The sequence below is a fragment of the Temnothorax longispinosus genome, chromosome 8, assembly GCF_030848805.1.
Source record: "Temnothorax longispinosus isolate EJ_2023e chromosome 8, Tlon_JGU_v1, whole genome shotgun sequence".
NCBI classification, from domain to species: domain Eukaryota; kingdom Metazoa; phylum Arthropoda; class Insecta; order Hymenoptera; family Formicidae; genus Temnothorax; species Temnothorax longispinosus.
Window position 1 is genome coordinate 1511006 of NC_092365.1, and position 16282 is coordinate 1527287.

Consider the following 16282-nt stretch of genomic DNA (forward strand, 5'->3'; position numbering starts at 1 on the left):
ATCGCTAAGTCCACCGAGAAAAAAATGCAGATTCTGCCGGATACGGCCGACGTACGTCGTAGAATCCTATTGCGATTTCATGATACTCTCGGAAGGAGACGACGTCGCGGCCGACCGGCTCGTTTCGAATGCTACAAATGTGCCGCGCGCGCTCGTTCAGGTGGCTCGAGTAGGTGCTGAAAAAAATCACGTCTGCATTTACATAAGCGCCGGTATAAACCACTCGGCAGAGAAATCCCAACATAAAACCCAAACAGGATCCTGCGCGCGGGACAGCACATCCGTTGAATACGCAATGGCCATATGTAGCCGATGTACCCGTCTGCCACCCCCTTACCGAAAAATGCTTTTATTATTCACCGGTGAATTACGAACGCGACGGTATACGCGTTTTACCCCGGCATTTGCACTGACGTGGAGTTTACACGGCTCATCGGCGACGTCTTCGACAGTAAGTCGCTCGTTCCGTCGATAAGTCGCCGGTATCGAGACGCATTCTTTTCTTCTGTGGTTTCTGTCGGTTTTATTTTGAAGGGTGGCTTTCGCTGCTTGTTTTTATTTTCTAGCAATGCAAGGACGATGATTTATCGAAAATTGTCTCAACAAATATTATAAAATTCAGGATATATTTTTTAATTATTTTATTGGATTATTAAGAGTTAAAAAATGACATAAAATTAAAGATAATGTAACGGTGCCCGAAGCGATTTTATAAGAAATAAAGGAACGAGGGTCGATTCTCGCCGAATGGTATCTCTCTACATTAATGATATCCGAGGGACTCGACGTGTCCCAAAGACGACTCGAAGTTCCGCGAGCTCTTCCGTAAGACAAATCGCGCGAACACGCCCGTCATATCGCGATCGATATACGCGGTATGTATAACGTCCGGAGAGTGATGTTCCCGACGCCTGACGGGAATTTTCAAGCCCCGTAGATCCCGGCAAAACGATTTTCGTGTCCCTCGTGGATCTTCGATCCATTGTGACGCGATGGAAGGCGCCGGCCGCCCTTATACGAGCCCGCTTTCATGGCTCTTTAGCATTTCCGGCGTAACGTCCTTTATGCGGACGCCTTCCCCCGAAAGGGCGCGCGGTAGAGAAAAAATTGACTTTTAAACCGGCAATAAAAACGAAAAATGTGAAATCTTTGATTTTAAAGGCCCCGCCAGCCCGCCCCGCCCGCGGCCCTTCGCGGGGGCGACAGTTGGCCGATGCGTATAACCCTCGGTGGCAACCTTATTTCTCTGATATCGCATACCGAGCACGTTCGGTACCACGCCGCCGCGCCGTCCCGAAATCCGCGTGCAGCGGTATGTATATCGTGTCGGATTACTCCGAAATCCCGGACTTTTATACGCTGAATTTTAAAATACACTCTTCGGTGCGATGCCGTCTCTCTGATTTTATTCGTCGACATCCGAGAATGAACAGACGTCAAACTTGTGCACGTGTCGATCTACTAAAGATTTTCCGACTGTCGCGTTAGGCGACATTGTTTAAGATCTGTGAACTGATCAATAATGCGTTAGAAATGTTCTTGCGAAGAGAGAAAAGAAAATGAGAACGAGAGAATTGCCGAGATTTCCAATCTGGTGGTAATCTGAGTACGATGTCTGCGAATCGACTGAAAATTTACATTTAAGAGTCTTGGGAGACGTCGGGAGGAAGTAGATGAGGGGTGGCGTTTCGCAGCTTGTTTTTATTTTCTAGCAATTTCCTCGGCGGAGCAGAACGGAAAGTGACCTTAAAAGGAATTAGCACGCTTTACCGCTCTGCCGATTTCGTGCAACTCGTAAACGGAATTTCTTCCCGTCCCTCCATCACACTTCTAAATGCTACGAATCGACGAAATAAATAAATGCCTTCATTTATTCGGTGTTGGTCCAAATCACAATTTTAGACATGATTATAATTTCACAAAGATCGTACATTCTCGATTTTATACGATGCAACATATTATTGTAACGTAACAAAATTAATTTCTGATTGCAGATTTTGCGTGGGCGACAGATTTTATCTCTGTGATAACAAGATCCTCTGCGAGTACGATTACGAAGAGAGGCTGGTTTTCGCCAATATGGCTCTACATCCTCCGCCTAGCGCGACTCTGGCACACATCAAGAGACAAGTGACCCATCTTGCGCCGCAGGTAAACAATTTGCGTTTTCTTCTATTCATTGCGAAATTTGTGCGCGATGATAGGACGAGTTAGAGGTTTATGTTGTTACGCAGAGAGCAATGTTTATCGATCAACAGACATATTTTCGTTACGAAATAACTCTATGTAAGACGCAGTAGAGTGCATCGTGGAATCTCCTTTCTGGACCCTGGCCATCGTATTTCAAGCTCGCAAGGTTTCGAACTCCTCAAGGCGCAACCCCTTAAGGCGGGTTAAAGTGGCAGGTCGCCCGTCCTGACCCTCTCGACAACAAAGGGCTCCCCGGGGGCTTCAGCTATGCTTTATCATCCTACCATCGTCTTACGAGTTAGGATATCGCGTGTCCTTATTAATTAAGCTCTGCCCGTTAAGCAAGTCTCGTCGCATGCCTTAACGATTCGCTCCTACTCCGCCGAAGCCGGAACGTGCGAAAGAATTTACTCTTCACGAAGATCGTTAGACTTCCGAGAGCTATTTCGTGAAACTATGGCGAAATTATCGCACATTCTTTTATAATCGCGAATTTTTCGATTAACCGGTAAGAAAATAATTTCAGAACCTTTATAGCGCGAGGGAATAACGAATCTTATCGATTTTGAATTAAGTATAACAAGACTTAAAGGAGAAAGACGTTGCAAATAAATTTTTCTTTCTAAAGAATCGTATAAAAAATACATAATATATGAATTTAATTAAAAAATTAAAATAGAAATAAATATAGAGCTGCGATAATAAGGGCCATATGCAACGAAGCAACGAAGAGAGAGGCGATTTTCACGAGCAGGAACGTCCAGAATTATGAACTCATCGGCGTTAAGCTTGTTGGGATTAAGTCTTCTTGATTATCCTAAGGCAACAGCGTTGCTTCGAAACAATATCTTAAGCTCCTGCCGCACGAAGGACCACGTCCTACTCGACCTTAGGAGCCTATCCATTTAATCCGGGTGCCGTCTTGCAAGGATTCCGCCGTCTTCCTTGTATAATAACTTGTCACGTATTCTAATTCGCGATATTTAGTTAAATATAATGATCGGAATAATATATAGATGCTAATATAGATTTAAAAAATACTATTTTATTATCGTAATACTAGAATTCGCTATTATATTCCATTTACATTCAAAATAAAAAATAAAAGTCCCAAGCACACGAATCTTTTACGTGAAAATGTAAAATAAAATCTTCTCACGAAAATTGAGTTGTTAAACGTGTCATGGACAATCGCTGCTAATAATGTCGCTTGCCATCTCATCTCCATTATTAAAAGATCGTTAAAGACCCGTGGTAAAATGTTTGTCGCGGGAGTTTGAACCTTCGGAAACGTCTCGGAGGAGCGGTCTAAGGTCGTAGATGCTCGTCGCACGCTCGAATCGTACGCATGCACAGAATAACGAGGTCCCCGGTTCGATGATATCAAGCTCGGTAACGTGTACTACTTATAATATGCAAATTCGCTACCCTTAACCGCCCTCGCGAGCGAGCTGCGTGTAATTCAGGGGTTGGTAACCCTTGCGACTCTATTCCTGGGCCGTGCGTGCGTGCGTGCGTGCGTGTGAGTGTCGCGTCGTTTATAATGTTTAAAGAAATATCGGCTCGCGTGAATATAAGGGTGTATACCGTGTAAACATTTTTCAGGGACGCCCAGACACGCGTAAATCTACCTTAGCGAAGTCGGACGAGGGCTGTCTCACGTCTCGAAATTCATGAACTCTTCGACTCTCGAGTAAGGGACGTGTCGCTTTAATTAATATGAGATATTTTTATTGCTCGGCACGAGGGAATCGATGCTGTTGTTGTTTTTTTCTTTTTTTTTTTTTTGCTCCTGTAAATTTCTGGTACCGTCAATCGGGAAAAATTGGCACGTCCGCGGTGTATTCCGCGATATTGCGCAATCCAGCAGCTTTCACACGCAATATCGATTCGCTCGGAGGGTTTACGGGTTATAAATGACCGGTGTGCGAAATAACGGGATGGCAGACTAATGCCAATAATCGGCGTGGCATGCTAATGTCGTCTGCGCATCTATTACGCTAAAGCCTGATGGATCCCTCTTGACATCTCGTTTCTGGAGCGTGAATATCTTCGATCGCGGAGAACACTCAAGATATCTACTCGCTAGCCCGAGGGTCGTTTTACATTTTGCATCTAAATAAGAGGAATTAACATGTGCGTTGCACACTTTTGTCTCAGGTGGAAATAATATCGCAAATGTATCGTGTGCAAAATGAATGACCGAACGAAAACGTCATACGGACAATACGTGGATTAAAATCGATCGAGATGTTCTTTTAGTGCAAAATATATCCCCAAAAGAAGAAAATATCGGGCTCTCGTTAGATTTAGCATTCTGATAAAATGCAAGGACGAAATTGAGAGTACCTATATAAACCGTATATAAGAGGAAGAGAAACAGAAGAAGACGGTACAGAGGGAAAAAGGGAAGAAAGGCGTTAAGATTCTTAAAAACCGCGAAGAGGGTGCTCGTCCTGGAGGCAGCTGCCACCCTTGTATTCTCCTTAAGCCGCGGCTCGTCGGGGGTGGTGAAGTACCGTCGACGGATAGTGGGAGGAGAGGAAGGGAAGGTAGGAAGGTAGTTTTTCTGATTGCCTGAGAACAGACAGCTGTCCCAATCTTTCTCAACCCCGGGAAGATCTACCGCGCTTTTGGCGAATAATGCTGGGGAGTGTTGCTTACGAATAACTCGAGTATACCTGATCCGGGAGGGTGAATCGAGAGCGGGGGACGCGGGGCGTGATGAGGGAGTGAAAGGAAGCGGCGAGACTGGACCGCCTTTAGCCGTCAGCATCGACAATCGAGTTGTCTATTCGGAGATAGATGACGGATCGTTTCCGATATCATGGTCGACCTATTGAAACTTTATCGTAACGTTGGGACGTGAGTTTTATGCACGGGAATTGCTTCAAAATCGATTATGCTTCTTTATTGTTACGCGACACCGCGGGAGTCTCCGTTTGATGGGCGTAATTAATAATTTTCACCGATAAAAAGTTTATTTTGATATAATTCCGGGATGAAGAAGTTGAGAAAACATCACAGCGTATCTTTAGAAGAAAGTCAATTAAAGAAAAACGCCGTTGCCCCGCAAATAGTAACGACGGCGAAAAGACTCATGAAGCTTTAGCTTCGTTTCTCAACGAGGAGCTTCGATCGAGCCGCGCAATCTCATCCTCCTTAGAGACAAGTGTAACGCGCTTAAAAATTGGCGAGAACTTTTATTTCGGTCTAATTTTCCCCTCGGGACTTGGCGGAAAGCGGTAGGGAGAGGACTGAAAGGGGAAACGTAGCGGGAAATATAGACACGGAGTAAGAACGAGAAAGAGAAAGACACGATGAGAGTTTGGAACGATTATCTGAGTTTTAAAACAAACTCTCGAGTGTCTGCGAAGTCCTTCGCGAATCAGAGGGGGAAGAGGCCCGAGGTGCCAGAAGGGGATTCGGGGGGGGGACTGCGACGAGAGGGAAAAGGGGGTTACGGAGGTGAGATAATATGCTAATGCCAAGACGGAAGGTACATGAGAATTTAAGAGGATCAATGTGCGCAGTACGAGATTCGTACGGGGAATGAGGCATTACAATGTCCTCTATATTGCTTCCAAGCGATTAGATTCCTGAAAGTTCTTTGAACACAGCCAACTAATTTCGACAAAATTAAACTTTCGATTTAACGTCGCTTTTATTAGAGCTGAGTGTTCAATATCCATTTGTTCAGGGGTGACGTAAACGCGTGACGGACGTATCGACCTCGAAACGTAGATTGAAAAAGTTGATTAAGAAAATGCCTCGTCTTCTATTTCGGTTATTTTTTTTTTTAATGTTACATGTATAGAATCAGATAAATATTTAAAAATTAATAAAATAACCGAATTAACATAACAAAATGGGAATAAACTGGATATTCCATTATTAAGGGATTTATAATTATAAGTATAAAAAAAGTGCGTGGATTTCTTAACAACTATACAATTTCCATTATCGGTATTGCGTTAATTATACAGAATTGATTTAAAATAGTTGCTTCAATGTGAATGAAACACTTAGTGATCGATATAACGTATGCATTAGAATACCCGAATAGAATGTGTCAGAATAGGATATGATACCATTAATAATAATTAATGTAGCGCACGGTTAATCCCTCGAAATGTAGCGTTTAGCGAAATGGACGCGCATCATCGTAATGCAGTACTATACAGAGCCACAAGCGTATTCCCACACTGAACAAAGCCATTAGTCCATCATTAATCCTTCATTGTAGATACTCTATTGTTGCACATGCGAATACGATCTGTTTAGAATTACATTGAGGGATGTCATAAAATTATACAAAGTAAAAAACCTATCTATAATTGATTTTAAAATATATCAAAGAATCGAAGAATTTTAGCGCGAAGGAATTTATCACGGTAATCTCCTAAATGTCGTAGTCAAGATATTTTCTAGACGTAACAAGTTTCAGGGCGACCTAATCGATCGCCGATCGATCAGCCGATTAGATTGCCTCTTGCGGTCAACGTAACGTAAGCTGTGTCATGACATGAAGACAGAGAGAGCGAGAGAGAAAATAAAGAAGAGGGAGATAGACAGAGGCACCGTAGTACATACGAACCCTCGCACGCGCGTGTACACGTCGTTCTTGTTAACGAGCGCATTATTAGGTGCACCGTGCTTGGCTGAATTTCACGTAAAGCCTCTACGCGGCCCCTTATACAACGCGCGCGCCGAGAAAGCTCGCATGGGAAAGCCCGGCTTGCAAGCTTATGCGAGATTATGAGTTTAGTTGGGAAACAACTCCGAGAGCTATGTGCTACGTGGCCGAGCTTACTTTTATAACGATTATTACCGACGAGTGTGTCGGACTTCCGTCGCGAGGGCTCGACCACGCGGCCGAGTTTGCCTCGACATCGAAGTAACGAGATACGCAGTGAATTTTAATGGAACACTCGATATTACAGATGCTTGATAATAATATACGACAAGGTATGAGAGAAAGTTCAGTCCAATCAAATTTGCGTCACAAAAATGACGATTGGATCAAAGAGTCATGCATGTAACTGATATACCTGATTTTTCTCACAGCAACCTTATATTAATTTTTTGTGAGAAAGAACGTTACATCAATTTCTTTTCTCCTGCAAGAATCAGGTGCGAGAATGGGCGACCCGCCAGTAAATTCCGTTTCTAAACGATCCCGGAGCGATTAACGATGTCTTGCCTAATTCTCATCTCGTGTCGGACCCACCTTCGGGGCACCGAACGTGCTCGGTGGGTGGCGCTAATTTTTGCGCGTAAGAAAAGCCGCGCCGCGCGCGGAGGAACGGGCGGAACCGCGCATCTGGCCGTTTTCCCATCCGCAGGAGATCAACGGACAAATGACACGCGATTCCCTACAAGCCCTCGCGATGGCGATGCTCCGCATTTACCGTCAGTTACAAACTACCCGGCCCCGCTTTACCACCCTCGCGCCAGGTTCACGATTAATGTCTTATTCGCGCGTGCGAGGTCTCCTCAAGAGAAAGAGAGAGAGAGAGAGAGAGAGAGAGAGAGAGAAAGAGAGAGAGGATGAAAAAACCGGGAGATTACAGCGGGAGATGAGAATAAACGCGAAGAAAGCTGCTCGGTTATCTGGGGCATAATATTATGTCGCTAAAATTATCTTTCTATACGCTACGAAACTTCTGACGTTTGAAGAGATGCGTTTGACTTGGAAGAGGACCCATGTACTCATAGAATCCTATCTATCTTACATACCAGTTCCCGCAAAGCGCATGCCGTTTGATTACGACGTCGGCAGTAAATTCACAGCGCGGTAATTCCTCCTCTGGCAATTGTAGATAAAACTTGAATAAGTCATAGACTTAATTTAACCCGTAGCAGCGTTCAACGGTGGTCTAGAGCCTTCCACGGAGATTTCTTAATTACGAGCGGGACCCTCCAAGACAAGAGAACGAGGCTAGGGAGATAGGGAGAGAAAGAGGTATGTACCGAAAGACGAAAACATAAAGTAAGAGAGAGAAAAAGAGAGACGGAAGTCTCCTGCTGGTGGCTACAAGGGAAAGGGTTCTCACGGCGACGAGATTTAAGGATCTTTCCTAAGGAAAAAAAATCGCTCCCAGAGTCGCGGAGACAGATGATAAAGCATTTCTCTAGCGATGCTTTGTCATTTTTATCATAATTATTTACGAGTTAATTACTCCGCAGCCGCACCCTGTGCCGGCTACAGTTTCTTGCGTCTTAAAACGAGAAAAATGCTTTATTAAGACACTTTAGAGATAACACCTTTCACAGGGTCCCGTGACAGATCTGCCCTTCTTCGTTCTTATTCTAGCTCGTTGCATACAGCAAAGAGACAAAAGTGAAATATTTAAAACAGGCGAAATTGCAAGTAGGACTCTATGTTAAAAAATAAACAAACGAGGTTTATCGTTAACAAGTTCCGCTGTAACCTGTAATATTCTTGCAATCTCTTTAAAATAAAATATCATAATTAAGATCGACGACGTTTCATCGCGTTACAACGAGACATTCCGCGGCGCGGGATAATTGCCGAAAATGGAGGCTTAATTCGGCGCCGCGCGAAAGTTAGTATGATCAACTTACGGGCCGAAATCGTGGCGGAAGGGAGGGAGGATTCCGTCACGAGGGGTTGAGCCGCACGGTCTGCCGAATTTTAAGCCTGTATAATTTAACACCTTTACTGCAGAAACTAAGAGAAACTGAAGGGAAAGACAGTGAGAGAGAGAGGGGGGAGTGCACGCGTGTTCGCGAGGAACGACGAGACGACAACGAAGATCGAAAGACGAAGAGGAAGCAGGATCGACAGGATAAGATAAAGGAGGGATGATGAGAGGGGGATGGGATGGGGAGGAAATGCAAAGTTCGAAGTTTTCAACGGCACTTACCTAGCCTAGTACACTCTCCGCCTCTCCCACGCCGGGTGCTCTGTACCACCAGCGCACAAATATAGCTACCGGATAGAGATGGAGATGGATAAAGAATCGGTTGCGAGGGGTAGGAAGAGGGAACCGCCCAAGTTGAGTCGTGCCGCCCCTCCTTTTTGCCCGGGCACTGAGATACAAATTCATTCCTCCGGCCTTTTGTTTTTGAAGTGGAGACTTAGACGGCACGTTATAGGGGGAGGGGGATGAGGGAAAAGAGAGAGAAACGCAAATTCGTTAGCGTTGTCAACCCCTTAAGGGCGGGAATCCGCGCTGGATTTTACGTGCCGCGTCGTGAATAATTGCTAAAATCGAATAACGAGGCTGCGAGGAGTCGATTGATCGACCGAATTTATTCTTGGATTTTGTAAGTTGCCCTCTAATCGGATTAAATTCTTCAGAATTACAAATTCGTCCTATGCATTCTGATGTGCATTTAAGAGCTTGATAAATGAGTTTCAAGAATAAATTGAACTCAATTCTTAATCGATGAGCTTTTTGCTCGGTTAAATGCAACTCAGAGAGATATTAGTAGAATTCATAAAGTTTATCCAATTTGGATTAAATGTGTGTGTTACCCGATCGTTATGTATAAAATATTAAAATCGATTTCAGTAAACGATACGATGCATGTTTTATTTATAATCACGTGTCAGGATCAGTGACGTGATTAAATTAACGAGTTATATTCCTAATAATTAATTCCGAAAAGAGTGAATATATAAAACTTATCATATGCCAATATTAATTTTTGTTTAATCTTTCAGTTTCCGCACCAAATAAAGTTTCTGCCCCAAATAAATTCATAACATCTTTTAAAGGATAAAAAAACTTTCTTAGCTTTTCTAGGTATTTTAAATATTGTAATCACACATATATTTTTCTCGATAAAGATCGTCCGTCGAGCTAAATTTCAAGGAAAAGTCGACTTTTTTCAGACAGTGGTTGCGACTAATTGCAACAATACTGTTCAGCGATAACCATGGTTAATTAAATCTTCTTTCTCAATCTATGTTACAGCTAGAGTTATAATCTAGACAAGGACACGAGTCTCACTAACCAGAATTTGTTAACTAAGGCGGTCAGTGCACCTTCAGTGGTACGGTATCACTCGCATTGATATAAATCACATAGATTACAACTAGTTGTCGAGAAAATTTGAACGAAACTTTAACGAAAGAAAGTATATAAAATACAAATGTATAGAAAACGTTTCGTATACATATAGATAGAGAAATACGAATATGTCGCTTCGATCGCGTCTCCGGTGTTCGCGGCGGTATTGTTCCACGGCACTCTTTTATGAGGGACGTGTGCCTCCGGTCACATAAATTTCCCGCTAAGTCGAGATCGTCGCGATCGAGCCAAATTGAAAGAGAACACCGACCACCGAATACCGTACAGCCGACGGTCCGTAATCCTCACGCGTCTTCTTTTATCTTGCAGAACGTAGCGGGTGGGCCTCAGCGACAGGCGAACGGGGAAGCGGCGGCCCACAACCACAACGGATATCCAGCGCCAGCCAGCTCGAGCGCCCATAACGTCCTGAACCCCATGAATAATTTAAACGGTATCAATGCGCAAGCATCGTACGATGCCAAATGACAAACGAAGTAAGCGCCGATATATCGATTGAGTCGCACGAGGGGGTCGACTCGTGTGTGCCGTTCGCATTGTCTTCGTGGTTTTACCCGCGCTGATCGTCCGAACTGTCGTCCTAACTTTAGCACGCGACCCACGGCAAATTGCAAGATTGCGCATATTCGGATATCCTTTAACTGTCGAGAAAAAAAAGTTATCGCGAACAGAAAAGTGTTACCGCGTATAGATATGTATTATATAATCGCATTAAACAGTCCGCTTCTTGTCGCGATCGGGCGAACTTGAAGTTTATGTAAATAGAAGACAACCATAAAAATATGATAGTGTTGCAGATAACGCGAGTTAAGTGGCATAGGAGAATTTTAATGCATATCTGACAAAATAGAAAACGATTAATAAAAATGTATATCGCGTTTCCCCGTCTTCGAAATTAACATTTTCGAATATATGACCAGATTGCCAACGCTGCTATTTCTCCTACGCTATCTTAGGCGTCGTTTGGCGAATGCGTATTTCCCGGACGAATTATTATTCCGTCTTCTCGAATAGAATCTCTCCAATATAAGATAGGACGTGAGGGAAGAATATATAAATCCAAAATGCGTCTTTCGTTCTTGCATTTAATTAGATTCATGTATCCGAACGAATTCGTCTTCCCCACGCTCGACTGGTTAGACGATAAATAAGTAGGTAGATAGTTAAATAGATAAGTAGATAGATAACTAACGGAACGTATATTGGCCAACTATGGCGAACTATTGGTGCTCTTTAGATTATAACTGATCGGAGTTTGCATGATTCAATTCAGACTGCTAAAGCGTATCGCTAAAGATAAGATCGAGAAAGAAATCAGAAGTAAGACCTGCGTGGAAATTTACGGGCTAGAGAAGAATTCCCGTCGCGATTCTTCCCGGATTTATCCGCTTTCATGAAACCCTACGGTAAACGTATCGACTTTCGGTCGGTGTAAGATATCTTTAACAGCCGGCGTGTCACGAATCGAAGCCCGAAACTTCGCGGTGGTAAATAAAGTTTGACGCATTTAACGTTCGCCTCTCCGAGGACGGTGAGTTGTCGGTGAGGAGATACACAGGATGACCCCTCGGAGGGCCCTGCTCCTGCCGGACGGGCATCGAGAACGAGATCGAATCGACGGACTTCGAGAAAGCGACTGCAGCAACAGCAGCAGCAGCAGCAACCGCTCGCTAGCTCGCCACCCCATGGGGCTCATACGTTAAGGGTGACTTAAGCATTGTTTCAACTTCGAATCTCCCGGCAGAGGCCCAGATTGATGTCGCGAACTTTTCCACTGCCTTATTTGCGAGTCAGATAACGAGACTGAGTTATGCCCAAAGTTCTCTCTTGATCTCTCTCTCTTTCTCCGGCCCGTGCTGATCGTATCGGATCACGAGGAATACCCAGTCGAGAAGGATGTTTTATTTCCTTCCTCTTCGGGGATTCATCGTTGATGCCAAAAGTACCTACGTCGAACGGTATAATAGATTGGCAGCTGCGCCGAGAAACTGCTAAGGACTAATCCTTAAGAAACGCGATCTTCGTGGTTTTCATTCCGGTGAAAATCGCGCAAATCTCGCAAATAAGAAAAAAAATATTTGTTGCTTGCGATTGGCAATAATTATTGTTTATTATTAACGGCAAGAGAAGGAGGTTTAAGAAATATATATTAAACTGTAACTTTGCGAAACTAATTGAAGTTGACTATGAGTTCATTGTTAATAAATTGCGTTAACAAATATTTTCTTATGCTACATTATTTTTTTATGTTACATGATAATATACAATTTTATATGAATGACAGTATAAATAACTTGATTTCTCAATATTTTCTACATCTTCTGTAATACCTTCTGCACAGTTTTGTAATTTTCTTTTGAAATATGTTAAGAAATATGTATATGTATATAAATATTAAAAATAGCCGCATCTTTGAATTACTATAAATAATATCACATGTACCATAATTAATAACGAGTGCCAATTTATCAGGGCACTTTAACCTTTCTTCGCAAATAAAAGCATCATACAAGTACGCATTTATTTCAATCTGCAAAAATTGATTTGGTAATCGTCTCAAATTGTCAAGACGACAAGAGAGAACTATTGCCGACTTGTTACTTGCCGAGTTTATATTTTGATACGACGACACGAGCCTCTACACGAGTTGCATTCTCTACCCAGCGCATTAAAGTCGCCCGAACTGAACCAGATTCCTTTCGACATTTAAACATGTCTTGACGACTGTAACAAATAATCTTCTCGCAAAATATATGGCGATTCCAGAATAAAACCAGCATAGTTCCTAAAACGCGAAAGGTTTTCGACGCGCAGTGACTATACGATCGCTAAAAACACATTTGTATCATACTATGCGACTATCGAATGAACGTTTAACAAAGCACAGCCAGTGCGAGCATCGGAGCCCTTTTGTACATTATACCCTATACGGTATCGCTTTCTACATCCCCGTAAATCTTGCATTAGCAGCGCTATTATGGATTCAGTTATACTGATCGCGCTTGGATCACAATGTACGAAAGAACCGAGGTCATTAATTAAGGAAGTGTGTGTACGTTCGCTAGTATATACGTTTTGTATTTATAGTTCTATCATAGAGATATTAATAAATTTGTTTCGATGTTATGCAAAAAACACAGTGTGTGGTTTTAAATCGCGGCGCGAGGGACAACCGGAACCGGCTCACCCCGTTCCCCGTTTTCTTAAAGGTTTATGTTCTTGTATCCGTCGCGAACGCGCGATATTGATTCGCGACGTTGCGACGCGGAAATCAACACGCGGAATGACTTTCGCCGGCCCCTTCGCTCCTTCTGCATCCGCCGTTCGTATCTCCCTTGAATTATTTAAGGGCGCTACGTGATTGGCCGACAAATCCGGTCCGCCTCAATAATTTACCAATCATACGCGGTCCTTTGTGTTTTATACGCCGCGTTTCGAATAAATCGCATTGTGTATTCAGGAGAGCGGCGTCCAACTCTATTCGGGTGCGAACGCGAACCCTCTCCGCGTATCCGGCGTCGAAAAAAGGCGAAGCGAAGAAACGGAAGAGGAAGCGACCGGAGAGATCGCGTAGGGAGCGATCGCGCATGCACGATTCGCACGAATTGACTCGAAATTCGGCTGAACATCGCGAATTTATGACGAAGCCGCGAAGGAGAGCAATATTCCTCATCCTCCATAACGCTCGGGTTCACAAGTATTGCTAACGTGAAGTTAACTTTAATACTTGATGTAGCCTACAACGATGCGCTGAATATATTTTCGAACGGAAGCTCGCGGGATCGAAAATTGGAAAGAAGAGGGCTGTCCTAATACATCCGTATGAATTAATACATGCTTTTTTATACCAACAACGTATCCCGGGCGGATTCCGCTTGAATAAATGCGTAATGGAGGATGATCGAAATCCACCCACCGGCGAACCCACTCGCGACTCCTCGGGAATCCATAAAGTACCTACACCATCCACGAAGCAATTTGTTCTCCGAGAATTAATGCGCTCGTGATGCTTTTTAATATCGACGTATCTCGACGGGGAGGAATTTGGCGGAACGACCGTTACCGGATAACGGAAGGTGATTTAACGTCACGAGGCGAAACTGCTTATCTATAATCCGACGAGAGCGGATGGGCGGACGGTAAGTAAACGAAGCGGGAAACGAGAGAGACGGTCGAGCATTCGATGCAAATTGGCAATTTTTCCTCGTACGGCGCTCGCGGTAATCATTGGCAATTAGAGCACGGGGCATTCCCTCGACTCCCTCCTCCCCCCCTCCCCCGCCCCATCGGTAAATGTTATTTATGACCACGATTATCCGGGGCGCACCTAGCCGTCCGAAGGTACGCCTAACTACAACCTCCCGACCATCTAATTGGCTGTCTATTACGTCTGTTTGTACAAAATGCGGCACTTTGTTGCAAGTGCAAACGAGGAGCTCCCCTGGATCATTTCGTTCCTTTAATCGCCTGCACAGTCGTCATGCGGAGTGGGCACATATTTGCAGTAAGAAAATTATGAGCGCGAAAGAGCTTTAGACGATCTACGATTCTCGGGACGAAATATAAAATATTTATATAATTCACGTGCCGCGTATACGCACAGAATATGAAAATTACAAATAGAATTTAGCGGATTATAAATCGTCTAAATTGAGAGAGATTTTATTATTATATTCATTAGTATATTATTTTTGCAAGTGTATTTATCCGGAACAACAGGAACATTAATGTTTAAAATGCCATATCGAATGCAACATATAGAAATTATATCGTTTTAAACCTTGCAGACATCGCGCGAGAGGAGCGAATAACCGACAGCCGTGATTATCAGTATCTATTTATATACCCGTCGGAAGTGCGCATCGAATCGCTTTCTCTCCTCTCGTTACGTGGAATCGTTATTTCCGTTCGGGCTATCTCCCCATGTTTAATCGCGAGCAAATTACCCCGTGGAATCGCAAAACTCCCCGCAGTACGAGCAACTTGCGAGAAACGAGCGTCATTATCTGCTCGCTAACAATTTTTCCCAGCGCCCTTTCGTCGTCGCGAAAAAAAAGAAAAGGAACATCGCAGCGGGTTTGCGTAAATCACGGTATCGCGCGGGGAATTCGGTGCGGGAAAGAGGGACGAGAGAGTCGCGCGGCACTTTTCCGCGAGAGAGCCCGCGCGGTCTCTGAAACAATATTATTACTAAAAGCCGCCGGGGCCCCGGCTGCTTCTCGCGAGATTCGCTCGCCGCGCGCGAAGAGAAATGGCGGACCCACGGACCGTACGGAGGAGCGATTAATTAAAAGAGCAAAAACTGTTTTCATAAAATTCATTTGCGGAAATATGCGCCGACTGAAATAATATCCGGCCGCCGATGGGAAAGCGCGTGTCCCGTTCTGGCATAACCGCGCGCTGTCGCGTCGCATCCGAGTGTAAAAAGAGCGAGGCGAATAAAAATGAAGGCCGTATGCAGAAGTTTTCGCATTTTTTTGCGCCCACCGCAGCCGGAGTATACGGTGCATGCCGTGTGCGCAAATAGGGATCTCGTTTGGTTTAAGTCGGGCGCGCTGAAATTATATAAAGTTTGCTTCGAGATTGGTCGCACGCAATGAGAATGAGGAATAGCATTATTGACCTCATCGGTTTCATGGCAATTATATTTTTCTCAAACAACCGTTAAAAGACATGTCGAAATATAAGAAGAAAAATCGTTTTTATAAATAAATTCTATTAGGTTGGCCAATAAGTCCGTGAGGTTTTTTACTTTTAAATTTTACTTATAAAAAACCACACGGACTTATTGGCCAACCTAATATATTATTATTTTAGAAACTGGTATAGAATTGATATATATGATATTTATGGATCTCACACATACATCTTCCTTTTAATTTTCAAGTAATATAAACTCATATTATTAATAAATATGGATAGGTGAACTAGGAAAAATTGGGATAAATATTTTTTAAATAGATCACGATGCGACGTCATTCCACTTCGATTCACGATATTTCGTTGATGAAGAATTTGAGAATAGCATC

At 43.6% G+C, this 16282-nt stretch overlaps 1 protein-coding gene and 1 long non-coding RNA gene across 2 annotated transcripts in view; one reads left to right on the forward strand and one right to left on the reverse strand.

Moving 5' to 3' along the window:
- Positions 1 to 13388, forward strand: part of LOC139818109 (LIM domain only protein 3) — a 76905-nt gene extending 63517 nt beyond the window's left edge. The window contains exons 5-6 of the mRNA XM_071786616.1: positions 1995 to 2151; positions 10563 to 13388. Of these exons, the coding sequence (XP_071642717.1) occupies positions 1995 to 2151; positions 10563 to 10721 (316 nt within the window). The 3' untranslated portion in view covers positions 10722 to 13388. The remainder of the gene's footprint in view (positions 1 to 1994; positions 2152 to 10562) is intronic.
- Positions 1 to 16282, reverse strand: part of LOC139818111 (uncharacterized) — a 182604-nt gene that overhangs the window by 165448 nt on the left and 874 nt on the right. The gene's annotated exons all lie outside the window — the stretch shown is intronic.